Source organism: Chamaea fasciata, unplaced genomic scaffold (assembly GCF_029207755.1).
Source record: "Chamaea fasciata isolate MVZ Bird 193981 ecotype frontalis unplaced genomic scaffold, bChaFas1.0.hap1 SCAF_3, whole genome shotgun sequence".
Taxonomy (NCBI): Eukaryota; Metazoa; Chordata; class Aves; order Passeriformes; family Sylviidae; genus Chamaea; species Chamaea fasciata.
In genome coordinates, this window is record NW_027094088.1 from 56,358,669 (window position 1) to 56,381,013 (window position 22,345).

Sequence of the window (22,345 nt, forward strand, 5' to 3'; positions counted from 1 at the left end):
GTGCTTACTTTCTGCTAACCTTTTCTCACATTTCCTTCACTCTTCATCTCTTCCTTCACTTCTAACAGCTGATTTTAGATTATCATTTTTTCATATAGGTCTTGATAAGGATTTCCATGGACAGCAGACCAGCTACAATAGATCTTCCTTTCATCCTTGTTTCCTCTGCTGATCACAGTCACCCATGTGCCAGTGCAACTGAGGCAGCACTGCTGTTTGTGCAGCTGCACATACCAGAGAAAATCATCCAGGCTAAAATGTATCCCAGGGAAAAAAACCCTATTGCAAATCAGTTCACACATCCACCTTATCACAAAGGCAAAGCCCGTGTGAAGCAGGAAGAATTGCTCAAACTGTTCAAATCTGAGCACTGAAATGTACCAGCAGAAAAAGCGAGTTGGGGCAAGGACACACACCTTGGCTGGGATTCCTGAAATCAGTCTCGCTGCCAAAAGTCAGTATTAAGTGAAACAAAGCATGCATATTACCAGGAATCTGGTCTGAGACTATGCTCAAGATTTCCATCTTTTGCATCCTAATTTGGACATCTGACTTTTTAAGCTCTTCAGCTACTGAAGAAAGGAGAAAGGAGTCATTTTTTGAACTCCCCACAGCCAGTCCCTGAGACTGCTGAAAACAATCCCTGTTCGCTTCCTCCTTAACTTCTTCTACTTTTAAACATCCTCCTGACTTCCTCACCAACAGGACACATCTCTGCAAAGCCAGAGTCAACAGCAGTAAGCCCCTAGTCATACTACATTCCACTAGGTTGCAGCTAAGTCCCACTTCTAAGAGAAGCCCTCATATTATCTAGTTTAAACTGAGTACCGTAAGTGAATGCTAATCAGTGCAGCACTGTCTGACAGTATCCCTTCACAGTTACACAACATAAATACTTAAAACTACATTAGTCTCCAACAAAACAATGATTCTGTTGAAAAAGTGTGCATTTAACCAGAGAATATACAAAACCACTATTCACTTGTAACTTACACATTTAACAGCTCAAGTATTTTAAACATTCACTTTAGTCTCAATGCCTATTTCTAATGATGACATCACCTGTTTAATTATAAGGTGACAACCTCTGGGCTTACTGTTACTAAGAGGTTTGCGTTTTAGCAGAAATTCTTGATATAATTCAAAATTCAAGGCAGTGGCACTTTTTTTTTTAACTTACACATTCACTGAAAGCAATAAAGAGGAATCACTGGTTGGCTAAGTGAAACAGTATGCAGACATCACTCATACCTCTTCTTGGGAAGACTGCCAAATGAAAACATGATGGGAGTATGGCTGAAGGTGCTGTGTGGGGTGACAGAGTGCAGTGCTAAAACAATAGCTGACTCTGCACATTTGAACTTCTACTTTTGGCTTTTGCCTTGGATAAAATAAAAACGCATTTATTAAAGTATCTGTGTATTCTGGTTCCAGAAGATCTATGGTTGACAAAAGGATTTCCAAGTCCTTAGCACTCCTCTTCCTTTGCTGGCACAGAACAAGAGTTTGTTTTTTAATTTGTGGAAAAGCATTTCCAGTCAAGCTAAACAGTTGTGAATCAACACCTAAGCCTGTGGCTTTAGAGATTTATTTTCCATTTCCCCAACTTTGAAACCCCAGCTGTGGGTAAGAAAATTGTTCTATGCAAAGAATAGGGAAATAATGAAAGCAAACATAAAAGTACAGTGCCGTCAAGAGCCTACATCCACAAATAAAGAGATGGAGTGGCAGAAAGATAGCTTCCAACCCTAGGACACCCAATTCAGTGAAACAAGTGTCCATACTCTATAGAAATCTCTTTGATGGTAGTGGGAGGAGTGGGTGGTACAGTCCTATGGAATTCCTCTTTAATGTGGCTTCACTGCTACATATCTTATTGGCAGTAGAGGGGAGGGGGGAAATATTTTAAAGCCCAGCATACGCTGCAGGGCAGCACAGCCTGCAGGATGAGAAATGATTGCCATCAATTACTAGGAAAAATTTCAGTAAGGACCATACATAAGTGTATTTATTCCCACCCCAGCAGTACTTAGGCACTTTCCATTAGGTCCACACATGACTGAGCTCCATGCTGTAAAAAGAACAACACAGAAACTATTTGCTTCCTATACAAATAAGCAGAAGTATGCTGGGCTGGTGTGATAGCAGACACACGATGGATGGCTTTCATGGCTTAGTGACTTCCTGGTATTTGTGGAGGAAACAGAAAATACCTCTAGCACCACCCCCCCCCGCCATTCAACCACTGGGATTGAAAAGATGAGTAGTTTGCAAACTGTAAGAAACACTCTGCCTTGGGACATTCCCTTGGAGGTTGGCATCCTCAAACGCAGACCCCATAAGCCCTTCTTGACTGTGCCTTCCTCTTCAAGCTGCTCCTCCTCTCCCAGTATGTGCACCAAGGAGCTTTCTCCTCCACTGATGGCTCTTCCTCCTTCATTACTCACAGCTCATTCTTGCTTTGGGAGACCATGGATGGAAGAGAAAATAATGTACAGAGAACTGCTGCTGGCAGAGTTTTCTCTGTTTCAATGCCACCCTTAGAGCCCTCTGAGTGACCCATTGTCCGTGACAGCTGAAGCGAAGATTGGAGGGGATGAAGTAAGTGACAGCCCACACCATATTTTCATAGCAAAACAGAGGCAGGGGCAGACAAAACTCTGGACTCAGATGCTCCAGATTTGCCCAAACTATTATTATGCTCCCAACAGGGGACAAAAAATACCAGGGCTGAGGCTGCTAACTGTTTGAATGCCTCTCTGAGAAATGCTGCTGCTCAACCTTGCTCCCAGTGAATGGTCTCAAGCTGAGAAAGCTCTGCATTGTTCTGCAGGCTGGCCAGGCAATGCACTGCACTCTGCCAAAATATTTGTGCAATCAACTTTCACTGTATAACCTGGAAATATTTTCATTCGTCATGATATTACCTAAAGGCATAGCACTGTCAAAAAAAGGTGTCATCTGACAAACTTGGAAGGCTGGAACAACCCCTTCTCTTCCCTCCCATTTGTGACCTTTACAGTCTTCAATTTAGTTTTCCAGTGCAGCATAAATCCGGTGATTTAAGACTTTTCAATAATATTTGTCAGGTTACCATGTCATTCTTTTAAGGGGACAGTGCTAACTGACTGACCAGCCAGATATGCTGATCCTGCCTTATGCCAAAGGCCTGTCCTTCTCCTTTCTTCTATCTCCTGAATGCCCACTCCACTCCAGCTGCTTGCAGGAAGGGGCAATGTATCTCCTAAAAACCTAATGCCTGCTTTCTTCAGACCTATGCTTCCTGCCCCACGTTGAGGAGGGCTGCTCTAAGTCAAGTTCACCACAGCAGAAGAGAGGAGACCAGGATAGTGAAGGCAGGTCACTCAACAGGCATGCATTAGTGAGGAATACAGCTTCCCGCTTTCTCCTGATCAAGAACAGGCACTGAAGCCAGAGAAATTCAGGAATGGGATGCATTTCCATGCTCTCCTTTCCTCCCCCTAGTTATCTAAACTTACTTTTAATGGTTCAGTCAACTTTATTTTGAGTAATAGCTTTCTGCTACAACTTAAAGAGCCATACTTCAAGAAAACTGAACCCAGAAGGGAAGTCAACAGTGATAAGAGGATTGATATTTTGATATTTTCCATATGTAGCAAGAATATATATTAATATAAACTGCCACAGATGATTCCACAAAGAGTTCAGGAGGCCTTTTAAACAAACCCATCCTTTAAACACTGAAGAGAAACACTCTGCAAGAAACCAACACAACAGTAACTTAACAGAGGTTATTGTGCACAGGGGGCAAAAATCCATACTAAAACCACGCAATGCTATAGTATTTACTTCAATTACTGCCAATAATATTTTAAGCTATGTTATAAACTCTGAAGTCCATGATATGAAAACTCATCCTTGCTCCTTAACCACTCCCCTGACCTGTGAAATTCCTAATAGTGTAAGCATTTCAGGGTACACTCTTATCTGTTTCTGTCTTTTTCTTATGCTTTTACAGTGGCAATGGTGTAGTATTTACTTGTCATAGGTCATGTCTTGTATTTGATCCATGAAATGACTGCCACACAAACGCACTCCCAAAACCATATATTAGTTATTCTGTCCTCATTCGAACGCCCCCAAAATATTTGCTCATCTTATACCAAATGCCAAACAAACCCTTGCTATAATTAAGACTAAAAAAAAAGTCGAACTACAAGCAGCAGCCTCTAGGACAAAAAAAATTATTGCCTGCTTAAAGAAATAAATAAAGAGAACCCAAAAAAGCCATCTAAAAGTGTGACCGTAGAAGAGTGTCATGGAATGACACCCAAGGAAGTTTAAAGAGACCAAATTAGATGCTTCAAGGACTAAAATTAGCACAGTCTTCTAATTAGACTACCTTGCTATGATACTGAACAGGAGCAGAACCTGAGTCCTGAACTGACACAACTGTGCTGCTGTCTGTCCAATGCCTAAAACTGCCCATTTGGCACATGCTCAGGTATCACTGGACAAGATGGTATAAATGTATAAACACACCTCAGAAAAAACCAGCTGATTCTCAACTTTTAACCAGCATTTGACAGATCTAAAAAATACTTTCTTCTAGTGTTCTCACACTATACACATTTGTAAACATCCTTCAAGGAAGCTTTTTTTTCAAAGATATATTTGGAAATTACATAAAGCACTACAGAGATGAATGCATTTGGAAAAAAAATGAAAAAAAGAGAGCCCACTTGACCTGGCCTATCCTCTAATTACATGTCTGACTGCACACTAATAATATAGTTTACTGCAAAGTTTGTTCTAGCTAGAAAGAAGAGATATAAACCAGTTTTACACATAAGAGTTTGAAGCTTTTTTTAAAATATCCTACATGATGCTTTCTAACAAAAGATCAAAATATCGAATGAACCTGTTACAGCTACAGTGGTCTGTGCTATTGGAATTTTTTCTAATTACAGAAAAATAATTAGAAGTTTCTAGTTCTGAAACCAAATTCTGATGAAGTTTTCTGACAGGAAAACAAGGTGCATAGACATCAAAGGATTAAATGGAGACATGGAGTAAAGGGAAGAGAAAAGCAATCTCACGAAGACAGACAGATACATGAATGAAATGGTAGTGGTTTTAAGCAGAGTATTTCCCCTTTTAGACCTTCCAAAAGGGAAAGAAAACAGAAAAAAACCCCAACCACAGTAAATCCTGTGAAACTTGAGGCAACCAGGACTTCATATTAAACAAGTAATCTGGACAAATCTGACAATCAGGTAAGGGATAAAACTATGTCTTTTCACTTACACCCCCTTTAGGTACAATGAGAGGGGAAATAATCTGTATGAATTCCATTTTACTGCTTCTTGTCTTCCTTAAATTTTTTAATTTTACTCTTCTGAACAGCAGAAACCACACCTCAAAATTGCTACAAAAACAACAAAAAAATCAGGGCAGGCTTATTTGGGAGAGATGGCTTTTCTTCACTTCTCTGTGAGCCTAGTAACCAATTGACCTACATACTGTAAAAGTGACAGCATTGCTGTTTCACTCTCCTACTTCCAGCTGCTTCAATCCCCATCCTTTGCACAGTAAGGATGAAACAGAAGCCTGAACTTTACACTTTACTGCTTTTGTTGGCCTGAATGTACTTTTTTACAGTATTTAAAAATCTTTATATGTTTTTATAAAATCCCTTCAATGTATTTTTGAGACTTACAATACTTGTGTGAAGTTATGGGATTCTAAGTTGGGGTAAAGATGTGATTCATTCCCTTTGTGCTTAAGATCATGCTGCTTATGCAACACAGCACGGAACGATGCGTCTGGGAAAGGCATTAAAGTGGAAATCAATCTGATTTTCTTTAAAGGCAGAGCCCACCCCCACCAATCCTTTTTACTCACTCATACCACCAGATTGTAAGTTACATAGTGTATAGTAACATCAGAGATTAAGTATGAGCCTTGTGAAAGGCTAGTGTGCTATCCCTGTAACACAAGTGTCCAGTGGGGAAAACCATTACACGTGTTTCTCAAAGAATTTTTTCCCCCATTTTTATTACACAAGTCCCATAAGATGACAGACTCAGTTTTCAGAGCATCTCAGTCGAGACAAACTTAGAAAGGCTTATACATTGGCTATTTTTTGGCTGTAAAATTGTTGCATGGGCAAAATGCCTTGAATACATGCTGCAGCACTAATATTCCCAACATATTTCCATCTGTTCTGTCAGGGCAGGGGTTAGTACCGATACGGGTTGGCTGGATTACTGACATTTTGTAAAACAGCAGGGGAGGTGGAAAGAAAAAATAAAATAGGTGCAACAGATACAGGGTGCATATCAAGGAGAAGAAAGAATGAAAGATGACCGTAGGGCATATCTACCTCAGGCTGAACTTTTTTCTGGAGAGAAGAATCAAAACAGGAACTTCCAGCCATTTAAAAGAATGAAGCTGAGGTTCTGTTGTAAAAAAATTGCATTTGAACATTTTCTAAAGAAACTTAAGTAGCATGGGCACAGGATCTGAAACTTGACAAGGGCTTCCTTGGAGCCAGAGACGTCTGTTTGGCTGTTCAGACTTAAACCCACCCACATGCAGATAGCCAGGAAAGCCCTGAGAAATCATTTGTATAACCTTCTTGGCAATATGTCCCTCCAAATGTTCTGCCAGCACAGTGGTACCCCAGCAGCCCCAGTGCTCCCAGGGGTCCAAGCTCCGCTTGAGAGCTCACAATGCTGTCATGTTACCTTGCAGACAATTACAATAACACTCTTCAAGGCATGGAAAAAGTCCCTAACTCTGGCAGACATAGGATTGAAACTTGGACTACACCATCCCTCGTTAGGTTATCTAAGGCCTAAGTAAATTAGTCCCGAAGTCCCAGCAAGGATCAGAGGAATAATGATAGGTGGAGGAACCCTCTGTAATGTAATCACTGGAAAAACCTTATCAGTGAAAATTAGAGCACACTGAATTGCCTGTTTCCTATGACAATCCAAGGGGAAGATGAGACCATAGTCCTTGGTGTGAAATGCACCAAGGTGGGTCAATAGGGAAACTTTTTGATCAGAAAACTTTGCAAATGAAAGGAAGTGATTTCGTACAGCAGCACAGGACTCTATGGGATGTATGAAAAAGCAGATTTGGGGACTGTGTGAACCTTATGATGAGATTTTCAAAGAGGATTGTGGGAATGTGTAAAGATTGTTTAGTGGAAAGAGCAAAGATGGGAAAAGGGAGTAATCAAGGTGGATTGCAAAGGAACAAACATGGGAAGAAAACGAGAGAACAGAGAAAGAAGGAGTCAGTGTGTAAAGGTGTCTGGCCAGTAGTCTAACTGAGCTACGTGTTTGAGGACCTCTCTGCTGTTATTAAATCTGGTTTCTGACTGCCTTTTGTGTGGGTGTGCTCTCTGCTCTAAATGTGTATGTATGAGGACAGAGAGTGCGAGGAGAGGGCTGTGCCTAGCAGCTGTAGTGAGTTGCAAACCTCAGGGGCTTGTGGACTCTGGTGCCATCAGCTGGAGCAGGACAGAAGCCCTGGGTGCTGTTCCTGAATAGGCTGAGGACCTGGGGCCAGCAGCAGCAGCAGTGACCCATGTATTGTGTGTACCACAGTGTACTGGCAGACTCCAATCTGATCATCAGGAGAGAAGGAACAGAAGCTGTGCTCTTTGTGCTCACCTGACAGCTGCACTGTGTAGGTGGGCACAGGTAAGGGCAGTGCTTCCTCTCTGTTGACCTGGCTGGGATGGGCAGATGCGTGCGATGGGTATGGACGTGCTACCTGTCACATCCTTCTCATACCGACAGTAAACGCTTCAGGAAGCCACAACTTGCTGCAATGACTGTGACTGTGAGACAGCAACTACATCTCCTTTTATCCACCTGAGAGGACGAGTACTATGACTGTGAGATCTTTGGAGAAGTCTCCCAAAATAACTGGTGAGCGTTCCATCTGTATTCATACTTTTATGTTTAACATGAAAGTATCAGATGTATCATTTGATGCACTAAGTAACAATCATTACCAGCGAGTTTCTTGCTCCCTCATTAGACAAGACACAGACTGCTTGTTCTCTCCAGCTTTTATGATTTTAAACCAAGGCAAGTTCCTTTCCAAGTATTTTAGATAACTTCGTTTCAATGTTCTCAATGTTCTTCTTGTTTTAAATCCATCTCTGATGCAGAATGCATTCGGTAAAAAGAAAAAAAAAAAAAAAGAAATCTTACCTCCAAGCTGTAGAGATATTCGAAACTGTTTTTTTGATTGGCTGCTTTTTCCACAGCTTGAGCTAATTTTACTGCTCCTCTACCACCAGCCGACCAGTGATTGCAGGGTACAGCATCAAATGCTCCAGACTCCTTTGCAATCTTACACACCAGATCAACCTCAGCTGGAGAGTCAGTTCTGCCAACAAAACAGTCCTGTCTCATTATATTGCTTAATTAGTTCTCTTTTATAACCTTATAAACTTGGCCTTATTTTACCATCAGCAGTGCTAAAGCAGGTATTTATAGAAACTGTGCCATATATATAACATGTTTATATACAGCATATGTATGTATTTACATGTTTCAAGAAAATTTTGGAATTGTGATAGCTGATTAACATGGAAGATGATCAGATCCATAACAGTATATACTTTTTTTTTGTTGGTTTTAAAACCTTAAGAACCATCTAAGAACTCAAATATCTTTACATTCATGATGAAAAAAGGAAATTCTTTAATAGCTTCTTTGTTCATGCCAAACTGAATAATTTAAAAACCAAGAAAAGTGGGGAATTTGAACTGTGTACTTACTCACAAGAGTAATGAAAGAATTGACTTACTTGAAGACGTTTAGAGCAACCACAACAGGAACTCCAAAGAGCTGAGTAATTTGAATCTGTTTCTGTAGATTACAGCAGCCATCAGCTACCAGCTGGAGGTTCTGTGCAATTAAATAAAAATTAATGGAAATAGTAAGATACATAAAGTTTTCTCCAGCCAAAGAATTTTCCATAAATTTAAGTGAACATAAACAGTTCTGATCATGACAGTTGTAGGCAAGTGAAATTCTTCCAGATGAAAGTATTCTGGCACTTATTAATTCTCATTCCAATTAATAAGCATCAGACATATTTAAGTAACTAAGCAGTGTCCAAAATTTGTATATGAACCCACTGCTCTTTTCTGAGACACAGGAAGATGGTGCAGCTGATGACTGGTTGCTTGTCATGACTGTAAAAGGGATGTTAGTCTGCTGTTTGCAAAGTTTATAAACAGACTGCAGTAGTGGGGTGGGGTTTGACATACAGATGTGTTAGATGCAGAGTTCATATATACACATACATAACCCAGATACAAGCACATTACTGGATTTCCTTATTTACTCTTTTACATCACACTTTGTAGGCCTTGTCTTAGTTGTACCAAAGCACGTATCCTTAGCCTCACACAAGCAGAAGACCAGAATTTGTCTAGAGTGAAGTGACAAAGAAAACAAACCAGCAGAATTCACTTTGTTTGAAGAGTGACATCCCACCCCAAATGTGAAGCATAAACATACTAAACTTGTTGTTTAATGAACATGTTATGCTATTATTAATTCCAGGGGGAGTCCTTGACCCCTACACCACTCTCCTCTTGTCCTTTTACATGCACGCATTTATATGCCTGTATGTTGATCAGTCTGAAAACTTAGTGGTCCTGGAAAAACTATTGAAAAAAGGTTCTTTCTCAGCTATTTCAGCTCCTTATTACAATCCATCATGCAGTCACACACATCACACACCTAAGAGGTGTATGTCACACACCCGGGCCTAAGGGAAGATGAGGTGCTTTTACTTGTTGGCAATGCCTGTTAGAGATGTTCACTGAATGTCAGCATTACTCAAACCTGAGGATGCACACTGCCCAGGCCAGAGGAAGGAGAAGTTCTGATCCCCTGTACACCACATTATTTTGTTCCTTTAAATAAAAACCTCTTAAAAGTTTTATGACAGTTCCTCTTACCTCTTCTATGTATTCTTTCTTCAAGGGGGCACCAGCAGTTACCTGGGATCAGGTAATAATAAACAATCAAAGTCATCACAGATCAATACTTGTCGTAACCCTAAAGAGTCTGAAATACAATTTTGCTTGCTTTCTGTACTGCCAGTACTAGTGCACACAGCCTGACTGCAGCTTGCGTTTTATTCCAAGTTGCACCAGCACACAAACAATAGCAGCACATCCTATTGTATTTGGGTAGCAAGACACAGATAGTGTGTCTCAGGAATTAGTTGCAAAGGACTACTAGGGGAGGCAGCTGGATCTCATTCTACATGTTGTTACAGCACACCAGCAGTGTAAAGACAATAGGCAGCAACTTCCAACAGCTGAAGAAATAACAGCAACACAGGAGAACATCATCTTTGATGTCCTTTAATTACTGCCATGGTAAGGAACAGCATGCAAGTAATTTGTTGGAAAGCACAAAGGTATACATGCAAAAGTGCATCACGAGGGTACTGGGGTACTGTACTGAGTCTCCAAGGACCACATAACAACAATCCCAGGCACCAGACTTACTCACTTTTGTCTCTAGCATTAGTCCTTTTTATAGTTACCCTCCCAGTAAAAGTATCTGGTACTCTACGTGCCTCAGTGATGAATGCATCACATTTACAAACAAATGAAACCTTTAAACTTCTAAGGACACAAGTGAGACAGAAATAGAGACAGTTATTAAGACATATTTAAGTCCTATTTTTGCTAGATTGAGTGATAACACATGTGAAAACATACTTGCCTTGATAGGGATGGAGAAATATCATTCAAAATAAAGTAAAGATGCATTAGAAGTGTACTAAAATTATAGAAAATTATATCATTATATCAACCTGAAAGACTGAAAAAGGGTAGCTCAGCTTTAACTCTTAGAGAAGATTAGCTGTAAGGGAAACCATGCATTCTAAAATTTTGTGGCTGTGGAAACAGCTCTGGTATTTTCACCCAGTGTGACTGTTTCCCTGGCAGCATCACTCTCCAGCATGCTTCTAGGCAGATGAAAGTGTTCCTAGGAGTTAAGTGTCTGGCTGCTTGGCTAGCAGAGTCTGATCTGATTGCACGTTCGGGGAGCATTTCTACAATCGGTAATCTGTAAAATCTCTTTGTGGCTTAGACAGCAAAAAATGATACACTGGTGTACTCTTGGTACACCAGGAAAACGCTTGCAAAATTTCATCAGTTACTTCAGCGTCCCCCAGGGAACTAATCTGAGCAAAATAAAAGGACATAAGGGGTACCCATTACTGAAATGAAAGAAATCCCAAAACCTTCACTAACAATGTTCTCTACTTCCACTCACACACTGCAACTGAAACTCGTCTCATTTCTCCTCAGCTGTCAAATTTCCCAGCCTGTGACAACTTCAGTGCACTTACAAATGCTATTTCAAAAGGCAGGGAAAAAATAGATATATCTATCTCTCACCTATGTCTATCTCATATCTATATCTTATCTCTTTTTTTTTTAAATGCAACAAACTTCCCTTGCTCTGCAAGATGTAGTGCTTCTTCAGAGCTCTTTCACCCCTCTTCTTTTATTCATGGCCTAATTTTAGAAATAGCATTAACTTTAGTGATAACATCTACACAATGAGGTATCTCAAAACAGTTATCTAAATACTGCCTCAAATATTTCTTAAATCAAGGTATTTTACTTACTTTGAATATTAGCAACAATTTGACTTTTCCAAGAAAGGTGCAAAAACTTACATTTGGCCCACCTCCATGCATCTTCAAAGCCCTCACTGTAGCAACAAGTACAACCACACTGGGAACCAAGCCAGACGCTCTGCATTTGATGTTGAAGAATTTCTCCATCCCAATATCAGCACCAAAGCCAGCTTCAGTTACTGTTAAACATTAAAAAAACAAAACAAAACCACACATTAAACATGCTTTTGGTTAAACACTGGGGGATATTTCTACTTCAGCATACAGTGCACTTAAATACACACCAGTACTCAGTTTTGAATGAACTTTTAAATAGAGGTCTATTTACATTACTGAGTCTGATTAAAAACCTATTCCCAACTCAGAAATAAATTCTCTTAGTCTTATATGTATAATATGCCATCAAAGGTAGTTACATGGGGGGAAAAACCAAGCAATCTAAATTAGTTTGAACCAAAGTATTTAAAAAATACCTAGTCCTCTAAAAATCACTGTTTCTGTGCAATTATATATAAAATGATTGCAAATTCTCAGATATAAGACTTTCCTATATGATTCCTCCCCCTTTGATTTCACTAAAGATATGCTTTCATCACAATTAATGGACCTAAATTCTCCTAGGTTTGCAGAACTTCTAGTGATCTCTTGCTTTTGTGGAGAGGCTGTTCAGTTATAAACACAAACCAGCAGTTACAGTCACATCTCAGCACTGAATATGCTGTTAAATAACAAATTTAATGATGGGATTTTGCACCAAAGAAGTCAGACACGAATGTAACATGATTCAAGAGAAAAATCTGTGCAGATTTAGGATACACCTGGCAAAGTATGTTTAGTGAAGCTACAAATAAAGAGAAGATAATATGTATTAAATTATACCAGTCTCTTCAGAGTGAATTTGTTCTGATTTGTCAAACAGAAATTATTTTGATTGCTTCTTTTAAAATCCAAGTAATTTCTTTATATTAGACAAGCACACAGCAAATAAATTTAAGAGATTAAATCTCCTGATGGTTGAAAATTTACCAATGCAACAATTTCCCACCAGAACAATGAAAGAGCTGGGCTCAATGCACACCTCTCAAAGATGTGAAGGGACTCTCAGGCAGACAAGTCAGGGCAGGAAAACAGCTTGCTCCAGAGGCTTCTGGACCTGACTCCAAGCGGGACTGGTAATGTGTTCTCATAGCCCAAATCAGCTTGTAAAAACTCATCAATTCCTTTCTCTTTTCCTCTTGCCAGCAGTTTTGTCTCTCATACTTAGGAGGGGAAGGGACCACAAATGGCTGATTGAACATTTCAGGATTGGTAACCTTCAGCAGGGTCAAGGAGGAGGACATACAGATCTGCTCTGTTGCTCTGGCAAAAAGTATCTCTGTTGGCAGCTGATGCACTTTAGGAAGAATCAGCTTTTGAGCATTTGTCCTAACCCCACTGGTCCTTTTCCACCTCTTCTTCATTTTGCACAGGCTGAAACAATTGCCTGGATCTGCTCTGAGAGAGGAAATGGCTGCTGGAGCTGGGAGAGGAAGCAAGTAGTAGCAAATAAGGGGGTGGGCCTGATGGGGGGAGCAGGGACCTCTTGAAAGAGTAACATGGCAAGTGTCATGATTAATGTTCTCTTCAACCATTGTAATAACTATATCATCTTTTTCTAAATAGCCCTGAGAAAAACAGACCCACCAAACATGGGGAAAAAAAAAAAAGATGTTTACACAAATGTAGTAATTCATAGGAGCAAGGCTAATGCCAGGATGTCACATTAAAAGCAGAGCCAGGGATCACATTTCTGCTTTCCAGTAACCCTCATTCTTCTTCTCTTATGTGGCATAGGGTGATTAATGGGAACCCTGAATTAGGAATATATAACCACGATCAATCTTCAATATAAACAACAGATAAACTATCAAGTGCTTGAGAGGGTGGGAAAATAATTTGTCTCTTACAGAGATTGCCAGCACATATACATAGCAGTCTCCTAACATTTCCAAACAAAGTTTCCAGGGAGTTAATCCATTTCATGCCAAGCCTTTTCAAGGGTCAGTCTCCCTCTGAGAAAGAGGGGATCGCAAGTCTGCCTTTCAGTAGGAGAAAAGCAGAGATGTCAGCCTTCCACAGCAACTGCTCGCACAGCAAGCCACCCTTCAGGCAGTCCAGGCAGCCAGGGCTGTGCATTTTCCTCTGCTCTTTGCAATCTTCCGTTTGATATGGAGGGCAAAATTTGCATTTGCCTAAACAACCCAAATACTGTATCAGAGTTCATCAGAGTGAGTGCTATGACATGGAGACCGGGATTTTTTTCATTGGAAGTAGAGGAAAGGGAGACAAACGTCAGTGCTTTCTCCAGTGTGCGGAAGGAAACAGGATGTAGTAGAAAAGTTGCCTGGATGAAAGTTGCAACTCCATTTGATTTCCTCCAAGGAATAGTAAGAAGATAGAATAACATGCCAAGCTATTATATTTTAAAATCTTTGTGCTGAAACACTTAATACAATTACTTTCGGATTGTTTCCTGCTTTCAAATGAAAGCGTCAATGAAAAACACAGACTACAAATGGGAAGTTTCAAACTACTCTACATTTAATGATCGTGAGCTAAACCAGTTAATCACTTTAAATGTAACAACAGAAAATTAAAGTAATATGCAGGCCCATTTATTTTGATAATAATTTCTCATAGTTTGTCAACAGAAGAGAATTACATGTGAACTCACACAAATTTTGGGTGACAAATATCTACTTTTGTAGTTGTGCTCTGCTGTACTTCAGCTGAAGAAAAGTTTATGACACAAGCATTACTACCTGCCTATATTTTTTTGCTCAGCTTCAGCTTTCCCCTGCAGATGCCTGTTTATCCTATGCCCTGCCAAGCAACCATTTCCCAGCTCCATGAATCACGGCTACCCGGGCTGCTGCCCTGAAAGCAGGTAGGGGGTTTGTAATAGGTACCAGCATGGTGTTAACTGCCTGCCTTCATTTCCAGGCCACAAACACAGTTCTACTGCAGTTTTAATGAAATAAAGAGGTAAATGATGTGCCTTCAGCAAGCTACAGAAAACACATGGGTATTTGCACTTCCAGGCTGAGAACACAACTACATGGCAAACCTGTACTGACCTAGATCAGTGTTACTACAGTCCCAGGCTTTGTTTTGCCTTCTGGATCCCCTCCTTGCACTGACAAGACTCAATGATGAGCTGGAGAAGTGCTAAAATATTATCTTCTGAGTGCAATTTTCAGTCAGTACAGTTCTCTGGACTCTCACTGTGTGGTCATATAAAGTGCAAAACCTAAAGCACAAACCAGTTGTTTGATTTTATGCTACAGTTTTAGAGCTTAAGCATAAAGAACATTGGAATGAGGATTAAAAATTAAAATTTCATGTATCAGCAGTGCACTACCATTGCATTAATGTTAAGACTGGGCTATAAATCAAACCTAGCAATTAATTTACATATATATCAGAAATAAACTGCACCAAAATGGTCAAATAAGGTCAAATAATTTCTTCTCAAAAAATACCCACATGAGTGTGACCAAAAGCAGCTCATTCTAACACATCAGAGTAACTGTGGGATCTTGGTTCAAAAAGCCACTAGGCAAAACACAGCACACAATTGCTACAGGTCTTTCTAGAGATCATTTAAGTGACATCTACTTCACGCACTCCTGCTACCAAAATCATCAATAAACCATAGTTTTCTTTCAGAGCAAGAACCCAAAATATCAAAATTAGGTAAGGGGAAAAAAGGGAAGGAGAAGCCCATAGGAGTGAAATTAGTAACAGAGATAAGTCTGTCAGGTAGCGTAAAGTCAGAACAAACTCTTCACTGGAGTCTTTAATTCTACTTCAGGGCTCAGGCAAATGAACAAATCACTCTCAAGGTTTTGTTTCTTGTTTATAATTATCATAACCTCCTTCATGTACTTACTGCTTTACCAAGGACATCTGGGAATCACCATGTGACAATACCTTAAAAAGACAGTGTCGTGTGTTAAGCAGCTAATCAGATTTCACCATCATTCTTAATACAAATTGCAATTTTTCTCCATCTAAAAATACATCTATCTTGCTAAAGCTGCATGAAGTGGTTCCACATTAGTCTTACATTGATATAGTGCTTAAAAGCCTTACAGAAAGTGATGTTTAGAATATTTTTCAAAAAGCTATTTCACCCACAATTGAACTTCATGTGTACTGAGGGTAATTTCTAGTGAAAGTATCTTTTCCCTAGTCAGCCCTTTGTATCAACAAATCAATGTCAAAATAAGGCATTTGCACTATAAAGGACCAAGTCAGATGCACACACATGAGGTGAAGCTTGAGGACGAATTGTGAGCCTGGATTCCTGAACAATGTAAAAGGAAATGGAAACTCTGAGCTGCAAGTTGCCATTTACTCCCCACATGTAAACATATCTGTTCTGGTGCAGCTGTCTGCTGGTAAACTCAGGAAAGGAAGAGCCCAAAGTCACAGAAGCACATGAACTGTGAACCTGGAACCAGAGATATGCTGGCTATAAAATACTGATATGTTTTTTTTAAAGAGAAAAATACTAACGTGCACAATCGCCAAAATAAACCAGGATGATCAGTGATTTCTCTAACAGGATATCGTATTTTTGTTAGTATAGCTAGGGATGAATAAGCCAGATGTTTGTCCACTCTGACTCTAGCAATTATTTGATGTGAACTTCCATTATTATGACTGATTTTGGAATGCAACAAATACTTTTTCTCCCCCTCCCTGCCCCCCCAAACAGAGGGAGTTTTCCTGTTCATTTTTCTTTCCACGCATTCTCAGATGTCATGGAACACAGGAACTCACTCCTACCACTGCTGAACACAAAGTCCAGCAGAAAACTACATGAGTATGTTAAGCCTGAACATTTTCTACGCCATGAAGAAAATATTTTGCACTGGTTGTCAAAATTTTTTGTTGTTGTTGTGAAGCCTAGAAGAAAAGGTAACAGGAAAAATATTTGCCCCTAAGTTTAACAGACCATAAGCTAATTGGATGTAATCTGTACTTTCCATCTTTTGCTAAAGAAAGATGCCAGGACAGTACTTGCCCTGCCAAGGTAGGGCACTGAAGGTTTTTGATTGCTGACACCCAATCCATGCTTTTCACTGAACCAGCAGATATGGCAATTCATTCTGCCTTCCTTCAAAGGAGACTTATTATCTCCTTTGGCTGAATCTCAAGCCTCAGCTAACAGTCAGTGCCTGCTGGCAGCAAGGGCTGCATAGGAAACTTGGCTCCCAGGAATACACTTAAATTAAGTGCTGATTCTCTTGGGACTCCATAACAAGCTATTTAAATCTTTTCCTCAGAAATATTTATTTTTCCTTAAGAAAGTAATTTTACCATTGAAATGCAGAGCAGCTTTAAATGAGAAACTAAAGTTTACCTCATAACCTCTCATAGTTACCCACTTTTAATATCAGTTGCTGTTAACTTTCCAAGAGCATCCCACACCTTTAACAAAAGAAAAGGCACAATGCCTCATACAGGTCATTCCCAGACTTATAGACAATAAAGAATTACAGAAAGTTCATTTATTTACTCCAAGCCAGACAGGTGAAGAGAACCCTTAAATCTCAATCCTCTGACAATTAAGGATACAATTGCTTTTTGTGGGTGTTACAGGCCTGTTAATGTATGTATGCTGCAGATGTTGGATTTTAAATTCAGGGTGGGAATCAAACTGAGAACTCCAGGAGTTGCACTGTGTGACAGAAAGCATGCTTTATACATCTCCACAGCTTTGCTGGCCTCCCTGTCTTGAAAATATACAGAAGTGCATCTGCAGTGATTCCTGCCTCCAAACCACCAATTTAGGGCATGGTTTCACACTGTGGCTGAACCAAATGAGCACCCTGCCTTGCTGAAAGGGTAATTCTTGTTCATTCGTAAATATTCTACCTTTCCCTCTCTGCTGCCCAGACTTTTTTGGCATTCATTTAATTGGCAGGTAAACTGTTGTAATATGCTAAACAGAAAGCAAAACCATACAAAAACACAGCACAAAAAAAACCCACCAAAACAAAACAAAACCCTGTCAGTTTTTCCACTGGGGTATGTTTGAATTAGTTAAACTAACACCAGACAAGTATCTAAACATGTTCAAACAAGCAGCAGAAGCAAGGGAAGGAAGGAAGGAAGATACATTTCAGCAGTGGTAAACTTAATTCTTCTCTAGCCACCTTGTCAAACCATATTCCAATACTTGAAATGTAAAATTTGACATTTTCTTGCAGCTCACTATAGTAATGAGCTGATTATTTAGATTTATTACTAGAGATTATAACCAGAAGATGTCTTACAAGTCACAAACAATTCATTCTAATAGAAATTAAGTGAGCTGAATGTGGCTTCATGGGCTACACGTTTCTTTGAATCCCTCTGCTAAGCCTGCTGGGTTTTACAGTCATTATCTCTTAATTTCTGTGTCCTATACTCATGTAAAGATCTGTAACTCTTAGGCTAAGTGTTGGGCCCTGACATGAATTGCAATGCATAGCTGAATACACTAGCCAAAGATACACAATTCCCCCTTTCATAATCTCCTTCTGTTACAACATTAACCAGAAAAATCCAAACAAAAGAACTGTGAATTTTAGTTTGCATCCTTTAACCATTCATAGCACGTTTTCTTTGAGGTAACAGAGTAACATTTGCTCATAAGACAGATGACCACGTTTGGAGCACAGTTAATGGCACAGGAATAAGGCAATTACATTATATACTTCAAAGATCACCATGGCCTTTGGCAAAAGAATTATTAGTCGTCTGGTAATTACAAAATTAAAACCTCACCACTTTTTTATTTGGAGTTGTGTGGAAGGAATAATTTACAGCAGCACTGGTGGCTCTTCATTTAAGGCCATTCTTCTACAATTCTGCAAGGAGTATATTAACTTACGGTACCCACAGTGTTTCCCTAAGGGCTAAAAATAAATTTCATCACACTTAAACCATGTTACTCAACGCATATCTCACTACCAGACTTTCATTTACTTCCACTTCTAAAAGATCTGGTTGACTGAAGCTCCTGTCACCAATACAACTTTCACCAGAGTGAAACTGCTTTCTGTTGAGCTCTCAGGTTTTGGGTCCTTCTACGCTCCCCTTAAAAAAGCTACTGAAAATGGACTTTGAACATGCTTTGAGAATTCATGCTACAAGCATCTGGAAAACACTAACATCAAGGGGCAGGCAGAGAGCCTGCAAATGTCTTCCCTGGAAAAGTTCTAAACATTTCATCTAATGGTCATGAAGCAACACATGCTTTAGCACCAGGATTGTACTGTTATGTGAAAAGGAAAGGCAGGGATGCAAAGAAACCTCTTCTTGAGACAAACCACCATTTCAGTATATGCCCTGGTAGAAGACAGACTTTCTGGAGGGCAGCAGAAATACAATTGGGCAATGAGTGATGATACAGGCAGTGAGTGAGGAACACAGAATTTCTGTAGCCAGACAAGCTACCATCGGAGCCTATCCCATCTCAGAGACTAAATCCATTCAGCAGCACCTCCCATCCCATGCTGGGCTGTGGGTGCCCTCACATGCCTTCAGACGGGCATGGCTGGTACAGGAGGAGAGCCCAGGAAATCGCTCTGCCCGCCGACCGCGCCCCTCCTCGTTCTCCCGGCAGAACAAAAGCATCTGTGCACGGCCGGCACAGGAGTGGTGGCGGCGGAGGCTGCGGCGAATGCCACACAACAAAGGGCCGCTGAAGCACGATGATCAATGCTCCTGTCACGGGCGCAATCGCCCGAGGCACGGCAGGCACGGAGCCATCCATCACGGCTGCCGTGTAAGCCCACCCCGCGGTGCACGCAGTTCCCCGCCCCGGCAGAACACCCCCGACTCTGCACCGAGGCCCAGGCTTGGAGAAGCATTCTCCATTCTGCCCTTCTAAAAGCCGGGGAGCACTTTATTATGATAATGATCTTGCCCATGACTTAGGCGCTGTCTTTTCTGTGCACCCGGGTAGTGCATCCCTCCCCCAGAAGGACAAACAGGTCCTGGTTTTACTTCATCCCACTGAAGTTTTTGCTAGGAGACAGAATGGCTTCCTCTCATGATTGGCTTCGGAGAGGACACCACCAACACTATTCTTGACAGCACAACTACATCTTTTAGAAACTCATGGAAAAGGGAATCTCCTGTTATGGATCCCCAGGAAGAAGAATATTATTCCTCTGCATTAGCAGTTTGTCGTGATGTAAAAATGGCCTAGTGAAACATCTGATGCAAAGGCTGTAAATTACAAGACCACTCCAAGAGCTTTGCTGGAGAGCTCTGTCAGAGTGGAAATTATCCTACACAGAGTGTAACACGTGTATTAAACACATACAAAATTTAAGATATCAATAAACAGAAAGACATTCCATGGAGACAGAGAATGCCAGGTACTGTTAGTATTTAGGAGACAGGAAATAATGCCTAGTAGTGAGAGTGTGCAGCATAAGCCACAGAAGAGCAGAGGAGGGTAAAAGAAGCAGGCAGGAAAAGCCCACTGTGCTGCACAGACTTCATGCAATAGCCACATACGTGGAGAAATGCAGCAGAAGCAACTTCGGAAATCATGGAAGCTTTTCATGGAAGCTCTCCAATTTCTGTTGCAGGTTGGTTGTAATCACCTGTGTTTTTAAAATAATATATACAAAACTGGTATTTGAACCTCTACTCAAAGTGCAAGATTGATGATCTGTGACAAACTTATTAGTATGTATTTGCTGTTTTCCCTATAATTTTTGGATAAGGAACTCAACGGGTTAAAATTGCTCTGGAAAATAATTGTGTCTGTTAAATGATATGATGTCATGTGTAATTTATCTTACAGAAAGAATTACAAACTGAGGAGAGAGAAGGTACTAAGGTCACACACCAACAAATTCCATCTTCGTACATGGAATTCCCAATGAAAAATGCAGTCAAAACCAAAATCAAACCAAACCATAATTCTGCTGGTTTCTACGACAAATCCCTGCAACTACTCATGGCTAAACCAATTCTTTAATGCCTATTGTTAATTTATCCACTTAACCACAATTCATGTAATCAGGGCAACAGAATTGCCATTGCAAACTACCCATTACCATTTCTGAAATATTTCTATATTATTAGTTGTCCCTCCTTACTACAGATTATAAATTATTAATTTTTTTTTCAATTCCTCTTCATAATTGCCCATCATCTTGTCATCTTAGCTACTCCATCATCCTTCAGCCCTCCCCCGTATTTTTGTGCTTTCTTGCTCCTTGTGCAGTGAAGAACCCCAAAACGTACACTGAATTCCTAATTGGCTTCTGGAAAGGCTGAACCTGCAAGCCTTGATTTATGAAGCTGTTACTCAGTCCCTCGGGAGCCCTGTTTGAGATGCCGTAGATGGAAGCAGCACAAAGATACTGTGTCCTCATGCATGTAAAGCATCTCCTTGTCCCTGAAGCTTCATTCCCACTCAGGGCATGCAGCCAGTGCCAAGCTGAAAATACATTACAAGCATGTGACTTATTCCTGCAGGTAGCAAAGCTGAAGAGCTGGAGGTTGTCAGCTTCAATAAAGCTGTCAGCATGGAAAGCCAATGATAAAGGGACCAAAAACAGGCCCACAACGTAAAAGACAGGTAGGCCACCCAAAATTTTAAAAAGGCTGTAACCTACATTTGCTCTAACTATAGTAGGATCTAATCTGTTCTCTCAATAAAACCAAATTAATCAAACAGCAGTTTCACAAAACTGCAAAAATGAAATTACAAGGTCAAAGCATTAAACTGCCCCTGAGATACCATTCCGGATATTAATCTTTTCTTTTAATGTATTATTTTATAGAATCAGAGAGCAGCCTTTGAACATTTTCAAATATTTTCGACATCTGACCTTCAAAAGCACTTTGGCTATTTGCCAAAACACCACTCTTCCCAATAACAAATCATACTGGCCATACATAACCTAGCATTATCTCATTAACATGTTTAAAAATGGTTTAGAAACAAATTTACATCCCTAGACATGAATTCTTGAACTTTTCTTTAAAGCTAATCTTATTAGGTGATAAGATCAGATATGCAAACAAACCTACTTTCTGTTTTCAAAGAGAAATAACTATTTTTCTGTAATTATTTTTGGTTAAAATACCCAGCATACAATAATACATACAGTTTGTTGCGTGAAAACTAAAAAACCCCAACAAAACAATAATTTAAAGTTAGCATATTTTCAGAGAAATCACACTATTTTTCTTTTATATTGCATTACCATAGAGTACTTCGTTTCTGAGGCAAAACAAAACATCTGTAAATAAAAATATTTGGAACTCCTAGCATCTGCACTTTTCTTCCAGGAACATCTAAAGATACAATCTTAACCTTTTCCCCAAACCTTATTATTTGAATTAGGCTCATAGAGAGGGCAGCTCAGGATGAGAAGGAAATATATCAGTTCTGATCCCGAATAATAAAATGCAGCTTTAAACAATAGTTTCTGAAACACCTGTAAACAGAGCTCTCAGTGTGCCTGAGTATATGGAATACTAGCAGAAAACAGAAAATCAACTCTGCAAAATGTAAATTTGTACTAGATGATATTAAAACTTTGCCTACTATAATTACTGTAATCAAAAATGGAAATACATGTATTTATGTCCT

General features: G+C 39.9%; 1 protein-coding gene across 2 annotated transcripts in view; it reads right to left on the reverse strand.

Moving 5' to 3' along the window:
* MTHFD1L (methylenetetrahydrofolate dehydrogenase (NADP+ dependent) 1 like) overlaps positions 1 to 22,345 on the reverse strand; it is a 141,827-nt gene that overhangs the window by 50,791 nt on the left and 68,691 nt on the right. For both annotated transcript variants that reach the window (XM_066179094.1, XM_066179093.1), the window contains exons 21-24: positions 11,728 to 11,867; positions 9,983 to 10,024; positions 8,818 to 8,918; positions 8,217 to 8,394 (exon numbers count right to left, since the gene is read on the reverse strand). In XM_066179094.1, coding sequence (XP_066035191.1) covers positions 8,217 to 8,394; positions 8,818 to 8,918; positions 9,983 to 10,024; positions 11,728 to 11,867 — 461 coding nt within the window. The remainder of the gene's footprint in view (positions 1 to 8,216; positions 8,395 to 8,817; positions 8,919 to 9,982; positions 10,025 to 11,727; positions 11,868 to 22,345) is intronic.